Raw genomic sequence first — 25,561 nt, 5'->3', positions numbered from 1 at the left:
GATTCCGCGGTTACCTTCCTTTTTTTAATGTTTTTTGTCTGCGAACGGCGCTGCCTTCGAGAAGCGCCCGTTGGGCAACGCAGGACCGGCGAGACATGCTGTGTACCGTAACTCGACGGGATCTCGTCCTGGCCCGCGCAGAGCATTAAGGCGTCCGAGTGTTGTATCTGGCAAACGTGAAGAGCACTAGGAAACGTCCGCAAACCGGCGAAGACAGTCTCGGCAACTGTGACAACCCTTTTATACAGAACGAGTGCACGACGGCGAGGCTAGCAGATGTAACACCTACAGCGCCTTTCGGTGTTGGAAAAAAGAAAATGCTCCCAAATTAGCTCCCATGTTCTTAAAATATCAATTCACAAAATGACCCAAGTCCCTCCACAAGTAGTAATTACGAAAAATATATAAACATAGAGGGAAGTACCTAGTATAGAAAGCAAAAGAAAAGAAAAGGAAAACTTAATTATAAATTTTAGAAACATGGGAAGGGGGAAAAACAGAAGAAAATTTTAAAATATTAATTATTCCAATACGTAAGAAAATCAATATTATAGTCATAGAACGTAGGTCTGGGACACCAAAGATAGTATTTATTAAAGTATAAATAGCCATACGTTGTAATTACGATACTCCAGTCTTTAGTCTGTTCTAGTTCGGTTCAAATGGCTCTGAGCACTATGGGACTCAACATCTTAGGTCATAAGTCCTCTAGAACTTAGAACTACTTAAACCTAACTAACCTAAGGACATCACACACACCCATGCCCGAGGCAGGATTCGAACCTGCGACCGTAGCAGTCCCGCGGTTCCGGACTGCAGCGCCAGAACCGCACGGCCTTCTAGTTCGGAAGTTATTTAGGACGTACAGCTTTAGAGAACAACAATTGGGACTTTATTAAACGGGGATCAAGAATAGATCGTGACGAGATTGTTTTTGAGGATTGTCAATTCAAGACCTTAATTTGGACATTTATCAGATTAGATAAACGGTAAGGTGAATAGTAATCTCTTTGGCTTTAATGTCAATTCGTGTGAATATTTAAACGCTATACTGAATTGAGAATTTTAACCGGATTCGGACTTTGAATTGTGATAGTGGGAAACTTTAACTTCACGCGACTAGTGATCATAGTTAATGACAGTTTGCGGATATTAAATAAAAATAACGTATTTACCGCAAGTGACAGGATATTATCTAACATCTCTGATGCTAGCGGGAATCCTACTTAGACATCTAATTGAAGAATTTCTTTGAATGAGATCGTATGAGTGAACATATTTATTAATAATTCCTGTCAATAAACTGACGTTGTTAATTTGAAACATAATACAAGTCTTGAACATTAATTTAACGTAGATTAATAAACGTTAAGGTTACGTGACCTATGCCAAGAACAAACTAACGATTCGCAACTAAAACAATTGAACGAAAGGTTAAAGTATCGTCGTCTGTAAACATTGGCAGTAAAGCTACTAAAGATTTTTTCTCTCGGAATTGGGAAGAGTATACTTGTAGTGACCCACGTTTAACATTGGGTTTTAAAAGTAATCAAACTGATACTTAGCCGGGACAATATTAACTAAAAGTAAAAACTTACAATGGCAGTCAATGTGTAAAAAATAAAATCAAACTTTCACCTATTAGACGAAAAAGCGAAAACAGAAAAAGGGCTGCTACACAGAGCCCTTGACCAGTTTGGCGTGCAAATGCACAAATTTTTTCCTCACTAGCGAACGACACTCATGATGATTCCGCTCTAGCGATTATTGAGTTCAAGCGTTTAATTTGCGTTTCCTTTTCTCTTTTGTCATTTATGTGGCTGTTCAGTGCGACCCAATACAGATGTCCCTCTTGTACCAATCTCTGCATCTCATATTACCACTCGGAGTCAACGTTCTCTCTTATTACTTGAATATATTCCAATCTCTGTCATTCCCTACAGTTTTCACTCTCTACAGCTCTCTCTGGCACAATGATAGTTATTCTGTGACATTTTAAGATGTTTATGTGACCTTTGTTCTTGTTCGATCTTTCCGTACATTTCTTGCCTCTACTTTTCACACTCCACATAATTTTCATAATCCTCGTCGACTGCTTCGATTTTCTTCTTTTCCCGTTTTCCCGCAGGCGCTTACAATGACGCTGTTTCTCAAACATATACTCTCATAAAATTACTTCCTCAAATCGAGACCTCTGTTTGATATTAGCAGATTTTAGCGAGGAAAGCCCTCTTTGCGAAAACTGAACTGAACTCCGCCCGAACAGGCCATGAAGGCTCAACAGTACCAACCGGCCGCCGCGTCATCCTCAGCCCACAGGCGTCACTGGAGGCGGATATGGAGGGGCATGTGGTCAGCACACCGCTCTCCCGGCCTTATATCAGTTTACGAGACAGGAGCCGCTACTTCTCAGTCAAGTAGCTCCTCAGTTTGACTCACAAGGGCTGAGTGCACCCGGCTTGCCAGTACCGCTCGGCTGACTGAATGGTCACCCATCCAAGTGCTAGCCCAACCCGACAGCGCTTAACATCGGTGATTTGGCGGGAACTTATGGTCGTTGTGGTTCGGCTGTGTTCTAGAGACGTTTACCCGAAAGTGGCGCGAAAAACTGCGTACGTTGTGTGTTAAGAACTGAGTCAGTTTCGCCTGTAAGAGGCTGACAACTGACTGTCTAACTTCAGGATATACTCTTGAAGCAATCGCTTAACTCACAAATCAACTTCAGTTGGAAGCAGCGAGGTGGGACTTTAGATATCAGTTGAGCAAACAATTTTCACAACGAACGTAAGTAAACTCGCAGAGAACTATTCGTATGTGAGGGAAAATAAATCAGGTACAGACGTTTAATTGCATAGGGGAATGGATGGAACGAAACATCTCTGAGAAAGAGACCTCTAAGTCAAGGATCTACAAGATGGAAATTGTGTGCCATCTCACCCGATTGCAGTATACCCATAACAAGGAATCGTTGACCATTATTGTCAAGCTCGAAATCAACTGTTCAGTCAGCCTACTGAAAGATCCATAGATATTTTTTTTTAGAATATTGCTGCGCGGTGTGGGATTCTTACCAGGTGGGATTGACGGAGGACATCGAAAGGGTGCAAAAAAGGGCAGCTCGTTTTGTATTATCACGTAATAGGGGAGAGAGTGTGGCAGATATGATACGCGAGCTGGGATGGAAGTCATTAAAGCAAAGACGTTTTTCGTCGCGGCGAGATCTATTTACGAAGTTTCAGTCACCAACTTTCTCTTCCGAATGCGAAAATATTTTGTTGAGCCCAACCTACATAGGTAGGAATGATCATCAAAATAAAATAAGAGAAATCAGAGCTCGAACAGAAAGGTTTAGATGTTCGTTTATCCCGCGCGCTGTTCGGGAGTGGAATGGTAGAGAGATAGTACGATTGTGGTTCGATGAACCCTCTGCCAAGCACTTGAATGTGAATTGCGGAGTAGACCTGTAGATGTAGATGTAGACACCAATATATCTCATAACGTACACATACGGTCTAGTAGAATAAAAAAAGTTTATGGGAACGGGATTGGGTTAATCAAAGATGAAGACTAATACAGAAAAACAAACAAACTTTAGCTATTGCGACATAGCTTTTCTTACACAGCATTTTCGTGTGAAAAGGTTACGTTAAGTGTGTAACCGATTACTGAGGTTTGTGGGGTTGGTAAGTGTATAGGGGATGGCCATATAGCTGTCACATTATCATGTTACTGTTCTGTGAACTTACTATAACGTGACTAAATTGGTTGGTGCAATGAATAATTCTCCATGACATAATCGAGATATTGTTTAGTAATTAATATGTTTGTTGAACATTCATACAATACTGTAAGGCAGAGACACAAGGGTCACGAGGTCGATCACGAATGCATAAAATCTTGCACACGACGTTTTCGAACAAAGTTTAAGTTCAAGAAATTGTTTGTGGGTAACTATTGAAGGTCCATGAACCTACACATATATTTTACAATACTTTAACACCGCTCTACTGTTCAGAGCTAGAGTCCACGAACGCGACCGTTGAAAACAAGTTCCCAAGCACCTACAAAAGACCCTGGACTTGTCGCCCGGCTGCTGGGAGGCCGCTCATCAGCGCGTGTGTTGATTCACTGATCTCGCACAGCCAGTTGACCTAGGACAAATGGTCCGCTGCCCTTTCATACACTCGATCTGCCGTTGCAAAAATCCACAATATTATACGTACTATGCATATTACGCTGGAAACTACGCATATAATCACTTTACATGATTCGTGTTTGCACACTTATTCCTTTGAGATGATAAAAATGCGAGTTTTGACGTGTTTCTATCAGTGAATCTAACAGTGTCTCCCGTTGGTTGCGAGTAAACTTCGTAACGAATAAAAATTACATTTAACTTATCATCAATATCAGTATTACGCGTGAACTAGGAACTAAAATTTCACCAGATTTTCTGAGGTGATATTAGGGTGCTTGGTTTTCGAGTTATTTGTATCTTTTTTTGTAGAAATGTTCAAAATTAGCGTAATATGCTTCATATGTGTGGCCATATTGTCCATAGTTGCTTTTGCAGTTCCAGAGGCTATTTTCGTTCCGTCGTTACAACTGCAAGAAAATGCCTGAGTGGTGAGAAAAACACGTATTTTCTTTTAATTGTAAAGACTTAACAAAAATACCCTCAGAAACATTAGCATTATTTGCTGTTCTTTTAAATCCAAGGAGAACCTAATGTGATCATATAGCTACTGCAATCTATTATCTAATATTGGCGACACACCTACTGTTTTGCAATTCATTTTGTACCAAAATTAGTTTTTTAGTCCTTGGAATCAAAATTCTGACTCATAAGAGAAATTGTAATATTTTAATAGAAATTCTGAGGCTGTTTTCCAGTAGTGTTGTTCAAGTTCTGTCAGGTACACCTTTTTCGATAAAATCGCTTAAGCAGAACATTCAAGAAAAACACATACTATTTAAGAGAGAAGCCAAATCCTCATTTTTAAAGATGTGGCAATGAAATTTTGTACTACACTTTACATGAAATTAATACATTTACTGTTAAGTTCCTTGGATTATATATATTTAATTTTTTTATGGAATTTAAAAATTTTAATTTCAAAAAATAATACGTGAACATTTTTCTCAGAGAGGCGCTGTACATCTTTTTTTCTCAAGATCTCCTGAGAGAAATTTCTTATCTTAAAGGCCATTCTCTAATACCTTCATCCTCCCTGCTTTCCCATCATTAAATACAGGAACTGCATCAAAAGTTGCAATTCTGGTAACTGTAGCAGAAAATGTAGTTTTAGGGCATCGTTTCCATATGAGTGAATTTAGAAACTCATTTGGATTCTCGGCTTTGACATTAATCTGTATTTCAGGCACTTCGGATGCAATTTCATCACAAAAAATTTTGTGAACTTATTGCCAGTTAGTTCTACTAATAAATAAAAAATAAACTGAAAATTGACCGTTAGGAACGGTCCTCATGCACGTGAAACAATGCTGAGAGCAATACCAAACTCCTGAGCTCTACTCGTTACTTTTCGTTCTTCTTGAAGTTTTTTCGATGATTATTTTTTCTCGCGTGGAGTCATCCAGATGTTATCTCCGGGCTATATTGTAATAGTTAGTTGGTTGATTTCGGCGAGGGGAACAAACAGCGAGGTCATCGGTCTCATCGGATTAGGGAAGGATGGGGAAGGAATCACCCTGGGATTTGCCCGACGCGATCTAGGGAAATCACGGAAAACCTAAATCAGGATGGCATCCCGGATTTGAACCGTCGTCCTCCCGAATGCGGGTCCAATGTGCTAACCCCTGCGCCAACTTTCTCGGTATATTGTATTGAAGAACGCCACCTCAATACCCCGTAACTGCTCGCTGATTACCACACACACGTTCTTTGAGTTCCTTCAATTGTCTCGTGTTGCACGGCCAATCCCTTTTGGCGCTACAGTCACGCTAACCTTACGCCATGTGAAGTTCAACTTTCTGTGCACGACTGAGAGACATCTGGCAACGTTCTGCCGATCTTTTGTTCATTTATATCGAGTAGTTAATATGTTATGTTACTTTACCTATTCGTCCTTAAGTAGTGATGAGTAGTGTACTTATGGTGTTTTTGTTCCTTGTTTACACCGCACGTAAAGAGTACGCCAACAGTATAATACTGTTTTTAAAATGTAAATACCGAAATGTATGGACATGGCCGCAGAACAGATTTTGTAAATAAAAGTGAAATGCGTCTGGTGAAAAGTACTCTTGAACTGCAGTAAGCTCAAGACGGTAAAACCAGTAATAGCTGATTGTAACCACTGTCGCGGAAGATGGCTATGCAAACAAGCATATTATAGGAGTCTGTTTGCAGCAGTGGAAAGAGATTAAAAAAAGTTAAAGATTTGGCACTCTAACCTCTTCAGTCGAAAATCACAAAAGAGTTGCTTACTGGACACTAGAGATTCCACATAAAACCAATAAAAGCAAGTGCAAATCCTGGATGGCACAATTAAGAAAGACCACTGAAGGCAAATATGGGAGGGAATGCAGGACTATAGTTAGAGTTCTACGATAAAAATGGACGAAATAAAGTGGGTATCTCCGTTGAAAAAAATAAAAAATTACGATGACACAAGGGTCATTCAATAAAAAACCGCAAATTTCTTAAAGAATCTGTTATGAGAACGAAATACAACACTTATTTATTTTTCAATGTAATCATTCTCCCCCCCCCCCCTCCCCCGAGATCTGGACAAGCTTATCAGTTCCACGTGCAAAGAATTCTTGGGGGCGTGTACTTGACCAGTTATGCATTGCTGCTTGGACTTCCTCATCACCGAATCTTTAGACACTAAGAGCTTCTTTCAGTGAGTTAACACATCCATGTGCCTTTGTTTCATTTCTGGTGTCAAATGTTTCGGAACCCACCTCGCACACACTTTCTTGAACAACAGTATGTCATGAACAATATGTTGGGATGATCCGACTCGAATGTTCATCGTTGCTTCAGTATCGTTCACAGTAATACACCTGTTTTCCCGTGTCAACTGATCAACAATCGCAGTGTTGTTATCCGTGGGTGCACGGACTGTGTGACCTGGGCGTGGCGAATCTTCGACACAGTTTATACCCCGCTTGAACTTGGCTGCCAACTTGTACACTTGTATTCGATTCAAACAACTTTCACCATATTGCAAAACCACCCGACGGCAAATTTCGATTAGTTTCAACGCTACAGCTAACAGATATCTAATGACACTCCGCTGCTCCGTGTTGGTGCAGACCTGCTAAGGTCAGCCATCTTGTTTCACTGATTCTTAGCATCCTGCTCGCGAGGTAGATGTGCCGGTTCCATCTGATAATAGTACTAGGGTAGTAGCGAAACTAGCATAGAAGCACAGACTTAGTCGAGGTTTTGTATTTTTGTATATTATTTATTTATGAATGGTCGTTATAACAATAATCAAAAGAAGATAGCGCATCATCTTGGTCATTACGAACAACTTAAATGATTAGCATAAAACTGAAAAGCTTGCGTGCCCGGAACTTGCGCACACGCAGAGCAGGCTGCCTTGTAGCACGCCTCCCCGTTCCGGACAAGAAAAACTTGACCTTCGACCAAAACGCGAGTCAAACGAATTACCATAACTTGCTTTTTTCTCCCTCGAAAACTTCGCGTCGAGGAGCCTAATTGCCGTCTGAAGAGCGACAAACGGTGACAGTGGAATGCTGCAAAAATTTAATGCAAATCATTGTCTTTTATTCTGCTGGCCAGGAATGGTACAAAAAGTGTCTGACTAATTTAACTAACCTAACGAGTGTAATTACCATGTAACCTGATACGCGACAGTTGCACGGTAGGAGAGCCATTAACCTCCTTCTCCGACTGGCACTGTTATATATCCAAGTCCTTATAACCCCAAAGTCTGGCAGGTACAGTGTTCGTGCGTCTGCGGATCCAAGTAAGCTCCATTTACCGAGTGCAGCTAATCTCCCTCTTTTAAGGTGAAGCGTTTTATCCACCGAGGTGTCCGAGACAAATTAGCCGAGATACTTTCCGAGAGGAAAGGCTGACGTTATCATATTTTTCCTCTGAGTCAGCAATTTAGGGGAGTCCATTACCTTCCAGGCTGAACTACAGTTATCGGTTATTTATTCCTCAAAAGAATGATTTGCTTAAAAATATCGACATCGCTTGTCTCCGACTGAAGCACATACAGTGCCAGAAGAAATTAGCAACCCCTTCCAGAAGTTTCCAGTTCACTCAAGATGTAGTGTTGCAACAGTACATACGGAATACACGAAATGATTACATTAACAGATCAACAGCTCAAGCTGTTTTGAGGTATCAAGTATCGACCCAAGTTGAAAGCACCATATTAGTACGTGGTGGAGCCTCCAAGGGCGACAATACAGTCCCTGACTCTGGTATCCAGTCTATCGTACAGATGGTGAATGCTGTTCGGGGATAAGTTATACCACACCTGCTCGGGCTGTCCGCGTAGCTCTGTAAGAGTTATTGATTGACGAGTCGCGTGAGTCACTTCTTATCGCATCATATCCCACATATCCCACATGTGCTCGGCTGGAGACAAGTTCGGAGATCGTGCTGGCCACGGAAGTTGCTGCACGTCTTACAGAGCACGTTGAGTTTCAGTGGCAGTACATAGGTGAACATTATCGTGTTGGAACAACACATCACCTTCCCGTTGCTAGAACCTAGCGCTGGTTATCTTCTCCTTCAGAAACATCAAAAGTGAAGGAAAGTTGTAGCTTATGGCATCCCAGAGCATAACGCCTGAAGGGGTCCAGTGTATCTTGGACGAATGCACTTTACGACACACTGCTCACCAGGTCTTACATGCAAACGAACATCACCTACATGCAGGCAGACTCTGCTTTTTAATCGCTGAAGAACACCGAACGCCATTCTATCTTCCAAGTGTTCGTCTGACGGCATCAATCCAGCCGTGCACGTCGCTGCTGTGGAACGAGTGGAAGACCGGCTAGAGCTGTGCTTGCCCGTAGTCTCACTGATAATGACCGGTCTGACACGCCTGGGCTCACAAGCCCCCTTATATGTGCTGCGCTAGCGGTACGATCTGCCAATGCTGCCACTATAACACGACGATCCTGGAGAGTGACTGTGCTGCGAGAACCACTGATACCACTGTCGTTGCACAACTATCGCTACACGTCCAACTTGTGTGGCATTTCTCCGAAAGGACCTATCTGCCACTCGGAAGATCAAACTAGTTCAGTTGTCTGTAAGAAACACGAATGAGTCTCTGTGGCATGTTTACCTGCTCGCTTCACACGTTTGCACCACACTGAGCCTTCTGGTTGAGTGCATTCCCTATTCAACGGAAGACTCTGATAGCACTCTGGTAGCTACGCCACTACGCTGACGGATAGTCGTTATTTTCAACGTAGTTACGTAAGCCAATCCACCACGTCGTCCGCCAACAGATAGTGTAGCTAACAGTACCACGCCTATACACCCATGCACGCTGAGTATTACAGTTTGTTTTACATCAAACGTACACCTTAGGCATTTTTGTATGATTCATTTGTCATTTGTAGTCGACCACTATTAAATTATGATACTTACAGCGCCATCTATTGCTATATTTTGTATCTATTTATTTTTCTTCTGCCATACGTTTTCCCCCATCTCCGATAGTATTCCGTTACAATTTGACGTCATTCTGACCGATGGTGTTATTTCTACAGTGGTTTTAAAGCTTAACTTTAATTATATTCACACTGTAGACCAGGAAAAATTGTTGTAGAACAATATGCAGCCTTCGCGACACTTCTCACTCGCATTCAGCATTCCGTTTATTGAGACTACGCTGATCTGACGCCAAGGAAATCTTGGAATCCATCCTTACCTGGCGCATGCATCAACACCTCCACCGAAACCACCTCTTCCCCAACACCCACTGTGGCTTTTGACCTTCCTTCTCTGCCGATGACTAACTCCTCCATCTCCCTCATCTCCTCTCCCTCAAGCTTAACACCCGTCGTTCCGCCATTTTAGTCTCCCTAGACCTCGAAAAGGCCTACGACCATGTATGGTATCCCAGTCTCCTGTTTAAACTTCAGACCTACGTCCTTCCTATCAGCAATGTCTGTCTGATTGCCTCCTTCCTCTCCCACCGCCCCTCCTACGTTACCATTCAAAAGGCCGATTCCTGCAGCTTCTACACTTCCACAGGTGTGTCCCCAGGGCTCTGTTCCCTCCCCTCTCCTCTACCTCCTGTACACGGCAGATATGCCCCAATCCTCGCCCCCCCCCCCTCCAGTCCACCTCCTGCAGTATGCCAATGACACCACTTTCCTTGCCCTCACTCCTACCCTTCAACGGTCCCAACGCCTTCTCCAGAATCACCTTGACCTTTTTGCCACATGGCAAAGACCCAGGCAATCATTGCAGGCCATACCACTTGCTCCTTCCGGCCCCTTGATTTTTCCCTTACCAACTGCACATGTGCTGTCCGCCACTACCCTGCCCTCACCTACCTTGGACTCACCGTTGACCATCACGTCACCGGGATCCCTCATCTCTGCTCTGTCCAATCCAAAGCCCACAACCACCTCTGACTCCTTGCCTCCTGGCCAAACGTGGGGGTTGAACCACTCTACCATCCTCCACACTTACAAATCCTTAATCCATTTCATCCTCTGTTATGCCAGTCCCATCTGGATATCCGCTACCCCCCGCCCCCCCCCCCCCCAAATTCCGTAAGTCCCTCCAGACCCTTGAGCGCCATGCACTCTGCCTCGCCTTCCGTATACATCTCCCGTTCCCCACATGGATCCTCTATGAGCTGATGAGTTGATTCCGTTCCCCCATCTGTTCCTTTTCCTCTAACATGTCCGCATCCTCTACCCTCCCACTGACTTGATCCCCCTCATCCCCTGGTTGCTCCATTGCGCCTTCACTGTTGTGTCCCCCCTACCTTCCACCTCTACACTCATCATCTCCTTTCCCAAGATGGCTTCCATCAACTTCCCCTCCCGAATGATGCCCCGTCTCCCTCCATTTATACCTCCTATCAACGATGATCCTCACCTCCCCCTCCCTCCCTCTGTCCTTTTCTTGGGCTCCCTCTCCCCCCTTCCGTTTTTTCTCCACCTACCCACTCCTTGACTCTTTTCTCTCACCCTTGGTCCGTTTTCTTTCCCCCTCCTCTGTCTTCCCCACTCCTTCTCGCATCTGCCCTGTCCCCCTTTTTCCTATCTCCTCTCCCTCCAACGGCTCCCCCTTTTTTCCTTTCCTCTCCTCCCCCCTTTTTTTGTTTCCCCGTCATTGGTCCGCCCTCCCACCCCCCCCCCTGCATCCGCCGCCGTGTCTCCTATATAGTGCTGTTTTAAGTACATGTTTGGTGTTGTGCATCCCCTGTCAGTGTTGCGAACGGACAACATACTGTCGTTAGGTGTATTTTTAAACTGTTGCGAACAGAAACCAGAATGTCGCCGTGTTTTTTAATTGTGCCTGTCTATTTACTATGTGTTTTAATCAGCATCACTGACCCTTTGTTTTTATATTCTCTTCACAATTTTTCGCCTTGTCCCAGTTTTAATCAGTCACCGTTTCATCGCCTGTTTTTATGTTTATAATATCTCCTAATTTTGTTTATAACTTTTCTGTAGGCTGCAGAGCGGCATATTACGCTGCTGCCGGCCTGCTCCTCTTCTGCGGGGGGGGGGGGGGGGGGGATCGAAATCCAATAAAGGAAAAAAAGTCAAGGAATGGAAGTTTTACCAAAATATTGCTCTGGCAACGTGAACAATCGAGCATGTGTAGTTTGTCCGTTGCCATGAAACGAACTAAGCAGCGTGTTGTCAATAATACCTCCGATCTGAAAGGAATCCGAAAAGCAAGCACACCAAAGATCATCCCTCGCAGCAAACGATAGATCAGATGTGGAAGTGTTGTACAGAGGACTAGAGTCATCAACCACTAAGCCACTCGGCAATATAGCTCCGCTGGAAAGATGTATTCGCTAACAGATTTCAATTCGTCTAGACGTGCAATACGCCCTCCGTATGTCTGATCATGGAACGAGTGATCAGTTTTGCAAGAACGCGTGTCTGGTCTGCTAAAATGAACTTATGGTAAGTATCAATTGAAAACACAACCTTTCTACGTCAAAAATAACCTTTGTTTAAAAATATATTATATTTGTCTATGGTGATAGTGTTTGCTCTTGTGTTAGTTACACAAACTTCATGTTGTCAGGAACACGTACCTCTTTGTATGAAAGTATCATAACAAGAAGAACATATTAAGAGACTCTGACGTAACAGCTTTTCAGTTCATTAGAAGTTGTGGCTTAACTACGGTACAACTTATTAGCTTTAACCACATGGGCAATTAATAACGCAACTGTAACTTCACATTTTCCCGCATAAGTATAAGAAGTGTGAGCAATGGAACGCCTCATAAACAGGGTTTTGTAGTTCAATCGACTATGTTATGAAACTACTGCTGTCAAGAACGTGATAAAGGGAAGCGTTAAAAACGTTTACCTACGATATTGAAACAAACATATTGTCTTTTCAGTAGTATTAAAAAATAATAGTAAGGAAAAGCAAATATAAAATAATCACAAGTTTTGTTGAATTGTAGCAACACGATATGATTCATGCAGTGAGAGAAGAAAGTTGCTGAATGGAGCAGTTGTTATGATTACTTGTCAATTTTTAGGCATAAAACGACTAGGAAGAAATTTGAAAAAAAAAGTTAATTGGAAGGATTCTTTTCCTTCGTAGCAATGGTCTATCTTCATGCGGTATATGAGAATTGTGTTATCTGTTGATCGTAGGCGACTGTACTGGGTGTGGGAATAGTGTGATGAGAGAAGGGAGAGGGCGAAACCCTTTGCCGGCACATAATAGCTTGCTCCTGTCTAACAGCACCAAGCGGGTTGCCTCGGGCCTAATGTTCCCATCCAATGGACGGATCACCGTTAACAGTGTCACATGCCCCCACTTCATGAGACACTACGGAGAGGTTTGGAGTTTTATACAGGATGCTGGCGCAAGGTGAGGCGATCAGCAACTTTACACCACCATCTTTCCTGCCTTTGTCGGCCGAATATTGGCGGTGAAAATTTCTTCCAACACCAGGATTTGAACCTCAGCTATGGTCGCAAAAGTAGAAATTACAATCGAAGGTTATTCTATGTGTAGTGTAAAAGTTAGGTTTAATTGTGGATACTAGTGTACTAGTGTACTCCAGCCTCATTAGGTGAGATCACAGAGACACCTTAGTGCGACTATACTCAGTCTAGAGAAAGCAGTTAGAAACATAGTGGTGGAAAAAAAAGGTTCCGTCTGTTACTTTTGGGCGGCATGGCGAAAAGCTATGTTGACGTATAGCTACCAGTTACAAACTGTATAATATTCACGAAATGGGGGCATGCGACACTGTCTATGGTGACACGCCTCTCAGACTGAGGACGATAAATATATAAAATTTGGAGCTTCTTGAGAGGAGTGGGCCATTTGCCACCGCTGGAATTCACTCCCCTCTTCTCTTAATTTATTTGTCGAGTGTATTATCCACAAACAGCAGTTGGACACTATATATGGTGAATATGGACCTAAAAGAACTTAATGTCATTTCTGCCTTTTCTTTGCTAGCTATCGTGTTGCTAAATACTGCTCTCTAGAATCTGAGGCTGGAGGGATACCATCATACTTTCGGGAAAATGTCATCGAGACTCTCCCGAAGATAGGAAGAGAAGAAAAACGCGAGAACTGTCGCACGAACAGCTTGACAGCTCGTGTGTCAGAGTTATTGATAAGAGTTAGGTACAGAAGAACAGAAAAGAAAACTGCGTTTGCTAGATGACAATCAATTCGGCTTTAGGAAAGGTAAAGAAACCACAGAAGCAATTCTAACTTTGCGATTACTACTGGGAGCAAGCTATAAAAAACAAAGTCATTTTCACTGGATTTATCAGTCTGGTAAACGCATTCGACAGCGTAAAATGTTGTAAGATATTTGAATTTCTCAGAAAAATGGCTGCTAGCTGTAAGGAATGACGGGTAATATACAATATGTATAAGAACCATGAAGGAACAATAAGAATGAAAGATCGAGAAAGAAATTCTCTGGTCAAAAACAGCGCAAGACAAGGTTGCAGTATTTCTCCCCTACTGCCCAACGAAGACATCGAAGAGGCAATGACGGAAATAAAACAAAGGTTCAGAAGTGGTAATAAAATTCAGGTTGGAAAGACTGAATGATAAAGTTCGCTGATGACATTGCTATCGTCAGTGAAAGTCAAGGAGAATTACAAGATGTGTCGAGTGGAATGAACAGGCTAATGAGCAAATAATATGGAATGAGACTCAGCTGCGGAAAGACGAAAGTAATGAGGAGTAGCAGAAATGAGATTAGTCATAAACTTAACGTCTAAATTGGTTGGTTCAAATGGTTCAAATGGCTCTGAGCACTATGGGACTTAACATCTTAGGTCATCAGTCCCCTAGAACTTAGAACTACTTAAACCTAACTAACCTAAGGACATCACACACATCCATGCCCGAGGCAGGATTCGAACCTGCGACCGTAGCAGTCCCGCGGTTCCGGACTGAAGCGCCCAGAACCGCACAGCCACCGCGGCCGGCGTCTAAATTGGTGACCTCGATACAGATGAAATGAAGGTTACCTAGGAAACAAAATTAGGCGTGACGGACAAAGCAAAGAAGATAAAAGAAGTAGGTTAGCGCAGGCGAAAGGGACATTTCTCTCCAAAAGAAATCTGTTGATATCAAACATGTGTCTCTCTCTCGAGTAAGAAATTTATGAGAATGTAGTTTTGGAGGACAGAATTGTATGGAAGCGAAGCACCGACTGCGGGAAAACGGGAAAACGAAAGAGTCGAACCTGTTGAGATGTGGTGCTATAGAGGGGGGGTTAAGGTTAGGTGGACCAAAGATATTAGGAAAGGGGACGTCGTCCCCAGAATGAGCAAGTAAAGGAAACTGTGGAGAACACTGGCAAGAAGAAGGGATGATAGGTTGATGTTAACACACCAAGGAATAACTTCCATCATACTAGAGGGAGCTGTAGGAGATGAAAACTGTGGTGGAAGACAGAAATCGGAATAAATCCAATAAAAAACTGAGGACGTTGAGAGTAAGTGCTGCTCTGTGACGAAGAGGCAGGCACATCAGAGAGAGTCGTGATGGACCATACCAAACCAGCTACAAGACTGAAGGCCAAACACCTCCCGCCGCCGCCACCACTACAACCACCACTAAAAGAAAGAAATGCTGTCATGTATGTTCAGATGCTTTTAGGTGAATAAATTCTGAGTATGCTTAACATTCTTCAGCGAAGGGGGTGATCTAGATTACTACGGAATTAGGTGCTGTTGACTGTAGAACCTCAGTCTCCATTCTGTTATCGTATGAAAATGAGCATATATAGTTGGGGCAAAATTGCATGGCATTTCATGTACGTTTTTTTTTTATACTTGGCATATCGATATACATGGTTTCCATGTTCCTGAAATGTCTTTTTGAAACGATATAATGTGCACAGGGTCGAGATGCACTGAGATGTGTTGAGTAAGGTATGACGTATACATCTTTGCTACATAAAAATTAATCACATCCCTTTATATATGAATCTTTTCTGCTTAAAATTTCGATCTTTGCTTAACAGATCCAAAGACGACAGCTTAGTTTCCTGAAACTGGCAATCTAAATAAATGCTGTGAAACGTTTGAGGTTTTCTGTTCTGTTTTCATGAATGAATATTATGTATTCCGAGACGTACGTGGTTGGGTACACGTACCGTGTGACCGGACGCAGCTGGACTCACCTCACTGCCTTGCAGAGCCCGCTGCCGTTGTCGCACTTGTGCTGGTAGCTGATCTGCGTAGGCTTGCTGAACGACTCCACGTGCTTCACTTGCTGCGGCACCGCCTTCTGCACCGAACACACGTGCCGGCTGAAACAAAAGCAACACCTCTCATCGAAAACACAGTCATATAAGGAATTTAAATACAGGGATATTGATAGGTACGTTAAGTATTATTTCGACAACAAACACTCCAATAAGGCCAAAGAAAAAAAAAAAAGCAAAGTCAAGTCAGAGGCATCATGTAAGGCAATAGAAAAGTTAAAGAAAAGGATTATACACAATTTCTAAAAATATATTTTGAAACGGTTGATAGTGAGTTTCTATGAACAACTTTTAAAGTGACTGGATACGCTCAGAAACTCGCCAGAGCAGCACAAAGTCTCTACAACAACACAGTAACGTTGGAAAATAGTAATCGAGGATTTACATAATCTTCAGAGACAAACAGGGAGTGAACAGTGTTGAAGTTTGCCATCAGAATTGTTTAACATATATTCGGATAAAATAATAAGTAAGTGGCAACAAAATATATTTTCCGAGGGATTAACCTGAACGACGATGCCACACTAATTGATTGCTCTTGTCTGAAGGCAGGACGATCATCCAAGAAGATAAAGATAAGTTCCAACTGTCAGAGTCATTTTACATATGAGAAGGAAATACGGTATTAGGAAATCGACAAAAAATGTCTTGACTTAAAAACGGTATCAGACAGATTTAAAACTGTTGTAAAGGCTCAGAATCTTCAACACATATCATATTTCAGATATCTTTTATATGATATCATCTACAACAGTTAGAAAATTAAAAAAAATGTAGTAAGTTACAGTATATACATGGCATAGTCCACCGTCACTTAAAAACTGAAACACGCAGGGAGATCGGTACTAAATTTCACAATATAATGGCAATGTTCTGATCTATGGAAGCGAGATTTACGCTGTCTCAGTAAAAGATCAGTCATTCGAATGAGATTTCTGTAATATGCTTTTGGAGTGTACGAACGGATGACGTCAGAATAATGAACAGCTTTTCCATAAATGAGAAGTCCTGGAAGTAGTGAGAGAATTGTAAACACCACATTGACGTAACGTTGGATCGGAGATATTGCAACAACGTTCCTATCATAAACAGAGATCAGGAATCCCCGTAGAATCTATGGAGTGACGAATAACAAGAATATCATGAAGCTGGAAAAGGCATTTCGTCTTAGACTAGCAAGGAATAAGAAGTTAAAAGGTCTATTGCAGACGCATAATTTGCGGTTACTTTTCTTCGAAGTACGATGCTCCTGAATTCAAACTTTGTGATAGCGTTCGTATCATTGTTCAGAACACTGAAAATGGTTCAAATGGCTCTGAGCACTATTGGACTTAACTTCTGAGATCCTCAGTCCCCTAGAACTTAGAACTACTTAAACCTAACTAACCTAAGGACATCACACACTTCCATGCCCGAGGTAGGATTCGAACCTGCGACCGTAGCGGTCTCGCGGTTCCAGACTGTAGCGCCTAGAACCGCTCGGCCAATCTGGCCGGCAGAACACTGAAGAAACCCTAGTTGAGCAAATGGCTTAAGCTGTCAATAAAATTTTTCATCACTTTATCCGATTTTGTACAACTTTCTCCATTTGTTTTGATTTTTAGCCTTGGTAACAAGCAGACATCAACAGTGCCGAAGTGCCGAAAAAGAGCGAATGCTCTAATGTGGCAACGCAATCCTCGGTGCAGTCCTTCTTAATGACTGATGTAGAAGCTTTGTCATACAGAAAAGCTGACATTTTTCCTTCCCATTTTTCGGACGTTTCATCCCGCTAGTTCTTCGTAGTAGTGGAAGAAATGTACATCAGATTTCTTCGTCACAGTCTTGACACTCTGTTTAATGTTAGCAGTGAACTTCGTTCCTACAATCGGTAGCCATTTTGTAAATTTCCAGTATGAAATTTTCACTTTGCAGCGGAGTGTGCGCCGATATGAAACTTCCTGACAGATTAAAACTGTGTGCCGGACCGAGACTCGAACTCGGGACCTTTGGTTTTCGTGAGCAAGTGTTCTACCGACTTTTTTTTCAATAATCTTTCTGAACAAACTATCAGGACATATATATACACCATGAAAAAGTTTTTTTCAAGTTAACATTTAAACATATACAAATGATTGTTAGTTAAACAAAAATATTTGAAAAACATTAAATACAACAAAATATAACATATTCTGTCTTATGTGACGTGTAGGCATGGCACACCCCAACTTTGAGGGGGGGGGGGGGGGGGCAAGGAAGACGCTGCGGAGATAACCGGCAAAAGTTGGTCGTTAAGATGGTTTTCGGGAACTGAGCTATCCAAGCACGAATCACGGCCGGTTCTCATAGCTCAGACTCAATTCAGTAAATTCACTTTTTCCTTGCTTTGTCTATGTAAAATCTTTGACTCGATGGGGATGTCTTTGTATCCCGTTCAGCAACTTAACATTTGATGCGAGGATCGTAAAGGAAATACCACATTTTATCGCCATTCATGACATTTTTTAAAAATTGTGATCTACGTATCACTTTTCCAAAAACTCAATAATTGCTTCCCATTGCGATGCATCAATTTAAAATTTGGTTGAAAGGTGGCTACAGCCTTCTCTGTAATGGTGCAAAACCGTGGCGCCTTTCGACGTCACCCAAGGGCTCCGCGGCCTTCAAACTGCAAGGTGTCGACACTGTCGAAAAAAAGGGCGACAGCTCAGAAGTTCAAGTGAGCTGTGATCTGGGTTAATAATGTCACTTCGGCAAAAAAATTCAACACATTTCTGTCCAACAACACCGTGGGCATGTCATTCGATGAGAAGGTCGTCACACCCCCTCTTATCCACATTTTACGCCTTCTTTTTAGCGTTGAAATCACGCGGTTTTCTTATGGGTGGTCGAGAAAAAACGTTTTAGGCACACCGCCGCTGAGAGTCACTCCGCCGCTAAGAATCGACACAAAAAGGTTTTCGGTGGTGGCATAAACGGCGTCACTGAACCGATCCCTTTCCTTGGGGCGTTGATTCCCACTCATTTCGCACTGCGTTGAGCGACAGGACGACGTTCTTGGCAGCCTTTGACACTGCTTACCTCCCTCAGCCCGGATGATTCTACCCTTTCTAAGGGCATAGTAGGCCAGCAACTACCTGAACCTGACCTGATCTCTTTGGAATGTAGTGCTCTTGTATATAAAGTGGAACCACTGGGGACTGTTCAAAACTATTCGACGAAATCTGAACGTGATCCGAAACAGCAGAGGCTCTTTATGCTTTTTAATCCCTCCTGTTCCGCGTCTTCCTATAGCATTATCACGGAGGGTTGGAACATTGACGTATGCGTGAATAAGACGGCAAGAAGTCGTTCTAAGACATCGTTCCGGTAACACCCACGGTGCCAGCCACGCACCTTTGTTGACCACGTTAGAAATGTACCTATCAGAATCTTCGACACCCATTCAGCTGAATGATGCCGCGCAACCGCTCTAGCGCCTTAGGGGCTGCCCGTGATTTTCTTTTGTGGTGGTCAAACATGATCGACTGGGACCTCGACGACGTGTATGCCTGACCCCATCTTCCTATGCAGTCCAATGTTGGGCTATTCTCACATCCGAATGTCTCACAGAAGGGAATACTGCACGATTCGAGCAGGTGGCCAAACGGAGGCCTACAGTGAATCAGTTGCTGGTAACGTTGCCTCACACGTATATGTCGCATCTCCGCGTCCTTCAAAGTGCTCACTCTGACGCTGAATCCGATGGCCGCCCTACCTCTCATATTGAATCGCAATTCAAATCATTTATATACCCGCCGATGGTGTGTACGAATACGAAGTTACTTTGCCATGCGAGCGTATCTTCTGAGTGCTTCACAGTTTTTGTCAGGCAATGTTCATGTAGAATGTCATTGTTACTGTAGAAGACTTGTTCTGAGCCATGCTAGATGGTATTATTAATTTTGTTTACTGGAGTTCAGTGTACAAATCATGTAGCCAACAGGTGACTTATCAAATGAGGAAGAATGTGTGTGTAAGACTGTACAGAGCACAGAACAGCTAACAAAAAATTACACTAAAAGGTAATGGTAACTGGCGACTAGAGTATTTCTAGTAGACCACCAAGGCGAGAAAGATAAAGAATAAAAATACACTAACTCGTTCTCAAATGAAATTGCTACAAATTCTCCTGGCGTTACGGCAGTTTTCATAATCGGAAGGTCAAACGATACGTAGATACAGCACTACAGCCTGACAAACTGGCTATGGGAATGAGGCATGGGAATGGACACCCATAGGACGCCATCGTCAAAGGCAGTCGCAACACTAATCGAAATATGGTGGTATCCCAAAGGTTTGCAAGAAGTTAGTTTAATTTTTTATTTTAGTAAAAGATAAGTTATACCAGAAAGGTTGTTGTGTTGAAGCCTATTACACCCGTATTTGTTAGTTACTATGTTATTCTTATCATCAGTCGTGAACTCCATATCTACATTTCTTTCGGTATCACAGTAACTGACACCATGATTTGGTGCTCACTTCCAGGAAATCTATTTTTCTCGCGGTGTTTCTGTACCACAGGAAGCGATTAGTTTTTCCAAATATTAAAAGTCAAGAAAATCCTCATAACAAGGGAATTTCATCATTTAAAAGAGAAATAGAAATATAAAAAAATACAGCTCAGTCGGTAAAAAGCACTGATCGCCAAAGGCAAGCTTGCGTGTTCGAGTCCTAGTCCGACTCCCAGTATTAATCTTTCAAATGAACATTATATAACATTGTTGATTTGGACAACAGAATTAATAAAATCACACTTCATTCAATATTCTTAGTTTTGTACTGAATAAAACATTTTTTGAACCAGGTAAATTTTGTTTCTTATTCGCCTAGAGCCAAAACAGGTTCTGACCTGTCCTTATTCGTCCAACTCTGTCTGCAACTCAAAGTGTTTTTTGTCTTTAAATCATTAGCTACGTCCCAAAACTACGAGTAATTGTAAGTTTAAAGTTGGCCGCAAGACCCACAATACCATAGTTGTCATTCACACATTTATTTCTAAAATTATCAAGTTTTTCTTCTAAATTTGAAAACTGTTTCTGTTCACCACGTTTTATGGTAATTTGTAGCATAATTGACTAACAGACGTTGTCCAAAATTAGAGAGATAAATTAATGTTCAAGTTGACAAAATTGTGAATAATTTCACTCTTACTTCTGTTTCGTAATACATTACAGATTCGTGGAATTTAATTTTATTTACAGCAATAAACGCTACTTTTGTATCCAAACATCTCTGTTCAAACTGTTATCCATATTTGTAAAATGTTACCTGCAATTGTAGCAACAGCATATAATCACAAGTACATGACAGCAAAGACGAACATTGCCAAAGGTAACTGGCACCATTAGCTGAGGAAAGATGACACAGTAGAATCCCAGTTTTCTAGGGAGGACCGATCAGACGATGCAATGTGGTGAGGAACGTCTTGGTTTAGGTCCTAGTCTCTTATGGTAGAGGAGCAAGGTCACCAACCTGATTTATCTTTTGCGGTGCCCCGTTAATCATTCCGACGAACGCTGCGGTGGGTTCTTCAGCTAGGACAGGCAGATGCTTCGTTCTTTTGTAGTGAGCCGAACTAGGTTGTGTCTTGAATGATCTCAATGTCGACGAGAAGTAACAACCCCTTCGGTTCTCTTCCACCTCTGACGGTGCACTAACCTCTGATGAAACGAAACAAAGGGAATAAGAACGTTACTGCCAGCACCTCCTACACGCTCATCATCGCTAAATAACACATCCATATTCAGGCTGGAGTACTGTACCGAGTTGAATGAACTGAGGACATACGGATTAGGTCTCTTCATATCGCAGATGTCTGGTACGCCTGCTTGATGTAATCACTTGGAGATGATGTCTCATATGTTTTTTTTCGTTTCCTTAGCTGTGCTGTAGCTGGTACCCTACAATCGTTAGCGTGTATGCCGTTATAACTGTTCTGCCCGCAGATTGCCTTGTCGGAGGGCGCGGAACAATTACTGTGTTTAGCAGTCTTGCAGTACATCACCAGAGATACTGCACGTGGATTAGCTCAGCCTCTTGTTTCGAGACCAAGTTCCGCTAAAACACAGACTGGATATAAACAAGAGGGCGCCAGACAACGTTTGTACTCCGATGAATCTGGTTTCAGTTATAGGTTTACGCAGATCTTAAATCTGCCACTTACAGAATGAAAGACTTGCTCCATATACCGTCGAATGTAAGTATACTAATTTTCGTCCAATCTTCGGTTGATATATAAACTGCAATGAAAACCTGCTGCACGCATGGCAGCTATCGATGCTTAGTGGACAAATATTCGCCATGTCCCTATAATCATCTGTCATCGCATTGTGTGGGCTATGCGGGGAGTTATAGAGTAGGTTCCATTGTTGCAACTCATTGGATACAACTTGTGGTCGACCAAAATGGTGAATGATTTATTTTCAGAAGATAAGGAACGTGAATGGAAAAATACAGCTTATCATTCTTCAGAGAAATCGCCTCTTATGGTTACGAATTTCCGACAAAGGCAGCCTAAGGGATATGATTAAGTTCAGTGTTGCTTTGTGCCTGATACCAGCAATCGTCATACTTTGGACGTTTCTTCTAAAGAGGGGAAAAGGGAATAATCGACACGGCCAAGATCTAGTGAATAAGGGGTGTGAGGGAGCAAATTGAAACCCAAGTGGGCAAAGTAGAACTGATGACACTAAATAAAAGTGAGGTAATGTGTTAACATACTGAAAATAAGTGAATCTCCTTGTCCGGGAAATATTAGCAATGAACGGCTAAAAGCAGCAGTCCTTGGAAATATTTGTACTGAATGCTTAAATCAAGACAATCTGCTTCTTGATTGGAAGAAGGCAGCTATATCATCTTTGTTTAGAAAAGGAAGCAAAAGGGATTTATAAATTTAGAGGCATAATTGTAATGTGTCCAGTGGCAGTGTTAAGAAACAGAATTGAGAGACATTTTAAAGAAATGTAAGACCAAAACGGGTTCACAGCTGGTCGGTCAAGTACAGATAATATTTTTATATTTAACTAACACAAAAAGTGATGAAAGGAGACGAAAAGTTGATCTAACATTCGTTGACCTAAACAAGGCGTGTAAACAAGCTGGATCTGAGTATGTGGAATACTGATGTTTTAATGCAGTTCCAGTCTTACACCTCCTAAGTGATGGTAAGCAACGTGTTATCAAAGATAGAACAAAGTAGAAAAGGATTTCGACATGGTCACTCACTAGCTCCTCTGACGTTCAAAATTTATATGGAATAATAATTAAAGACATGTGGAAGTAAATGTAGCACTGGTGGGAGACGATAAAACTGCACTTCTTCCCACTTCCCGAGGACCAGATGATAAACGGCACAGCCTGTGATGATTCCAGCTATCACTAAGGAAAATACACTCCTGGAAATTGAAATAAGAACACCGTGAATTCATTGTCCCAGGAAGGGGAAACTTTATTGACACATTCCTGGGGTCAGATACATCACATGATCACACTGACAGAACCACAGGCACATAGACACAGGCAACAGAGCATGCACAATGTCGGCACTAGTACAGTGTATATCCACCTTTCGCAGCAATGCAGGTTGCTATTCTCCCATGGAGACGATCGTAGAGATGCTGGATGTAGTCCTGTGGAACGGCTTGCCATGCCATTTCCACCTGGCGCCTCAGTTGGACCAGCGTTCGTGCTGGACGTGCAGACCGCGTGAGACGACCCTTCATCCAGTCCCAAACATGCTCAATGGGGGACAGATCCGGAGATCTTGCTGGCCAGGGTAGTTGACTTACACCTTCTAGAGCACTTTGGGTGGCACGGGATACATGCGGACGTGCATTGTCCTGTTGGAACAGCAAGTTCCCTTGCCGGTCTAGGAATGGTAGAATGATGGGTTCGATGTCGGTTTGGATGTACCGTGCACTATTCAGTGTCCCCTCGACGATCACCAGTGGTGTACGGCCAGTGTAGGAGATCGCTCCCCACACCATGATGCCGGGTGTTGGCCCTGTGTGCCTCGGTCGTATGCAGTCCTGATTGTGGCGCTCACCTGCACGGCGCCAAACACGCATACGACCATCATTGGCACCAAGGCAGAAGCGACTCTCATCGCTGAAGACGACACGTCTCCATTCGCCCCTCCATTGACGCCTGTTGCGACACCACTGGAGGCGGGCTGCGCGATGTTGGGGCGTGAGCGGAAGACGGCCTAACGGTGTGCGGGACCGTAGCCCAGCTTCATGGAGACGGTTGCGAATGGTCCTCGCCGATACCCCAGGAGCAACAGTGTCCCTAATTTGCTGGGAAGTGGCGGTGCGGTCCCCTACGGCACTACGTAGGATCCTACGGTCTTGGCGTGCATCCGTGCGTCGCTGCGGTCCGGTCCCAGGTCGACGGGCACGTGCACCTTCCGCCGACCACTGGCGACAACATCGATGTACTGTGGAGACCTCACGCCCCACGTGTTGAGCAATTCGGCGGTACGTCCACCCGGCCTCCCGCATGCCCACTATACGCCCTCGCTCAAAGTCCGTCAACTGCACATACGGTTCACGTCCACGCTGTCGCGGCATGCTACCAGTGTTAAAGACTGCGATGGAGCTCCGTATGCCACGGCAAACTGGCTGACACTGACGGCGGCGGTGCACAAATGCTGCGCAGCTAGCGCCATTCGACGGCCAACACCGCGGTTCCTGGTGTGTCCGCTGTGCCGTGCGTGTGATCATTGCTTGTACAGCCCTCTCGCAGTGTCCGGAGCAAGTATGGTGGGTCTGACACACCGGTGTCAATGTGTTCTTTTTTCCATTTCCAGGAGTGTATTTGGAACATATGACAAACGAGGTTTAAAAATAAACACAAAAAAACTCGGTATATGATAGTGGGCGAATACGAACAACATGATTTAGACGCTGGGAATTTCGGTATTAAATGTAGTTCTTTTAAAAATTTAGGTGATCGATATCTGACCAAAAGTATGCGGACACTACTTAGCGGATATAAATACGAGCGGCGCCCACCATTGGCCTTTATAATGGCTTGAACTCAGTTGGTGTCTGTATGTCCGCAAGAGCCGAAACAAGGGAGGATATTAATACTGAACGCAGGTCTGGAGCGAAGTAGACGTTGTAAGATATCTCAAAGGTGTTCCATTTGGCTCAGTTCGGGACTCTGGGCACGCGAGTCCATTTCAGATGCTGCTCTGACAGAGCTGACAGGGTGCACTAATCATGCAAATACAAACAATCAATCATCAGAACGAGATTTTCACTCTGCACCGGAGTGTGCGCTGATATGAAATTTCCTGGCAGATTACAACTGTCTGCTGGACCGAGACTGCAGAGTGAAAATCTCATTCTGGAAACATCCCCCAGGCCGTAGCAAAGCCATATCTCCACAATATCCTTTCTTCAAGGAGTGCTAGTTCTGAAAGTTTCGCAGGAGAGCTTCTGTGAAGTTTGGAAGGTAGGAGATGAGGTAATGGCGGAATTAAAGCTGTGAGGACGTGGCCTAAGTCGTACTTGGGTAGCTCAGATGGTAGAGCACTTGCCCGCGGAAGGCAAAGGTCCCGAGTGCGAGTCTAGGTCCGGCACACAGTTTCAATCTGCCATGAAGAAT

General features: G+C 43.1%; 1 protein-coding gene across 1 annotated transcript in view; it reads right to left on the bottom strand.

Moving 5' to 3' along the window:
- Window positions 1–21,756, bottom strand: part of LOC126169846 (epidermal growth factor-like protein 8) — a 175,254-nt gene extending 153,498 nt beyond the window's left edge. Inside the window, exons 1-2 of the mRNA XM_049920680.1 lie at window positions 21,740–21,756; window positions 15,848–15,976 (exon numbers count right to left, since the gene is read on the bottom strand). Coding sequence (XP_049776637.1) covers window positions 15,848–15,976; window positions 21,740–21,756 — 146 coding nt within the window. The remainder of the gene's footprint in view (window positions 1–15,847; window positions 15,977–21,739) is intronic.
- Between the last annotated feature and the right edge of the window lie 3,805 nt (window positions 21,757–25,561).

This window comes from Schistocerca cancellata, chromosome 1, assembly GCF_023864275.1.
Source record: "Schistocerca cancellata isolate TAMUIC-IGC-003103 chromosome 1, iqSchCanc2.1, whole genome shotgun sequence".
Taxonomy (NCBI): Eukaryota; Metazoa; Arthropoda; class Insecta; order Orthoptera; family Acrididae; genus Schistocerca; species Schistocerca cancellata.
This window is presented reverse-complemented; position numbering and strand designations above follow the sequence as displayed.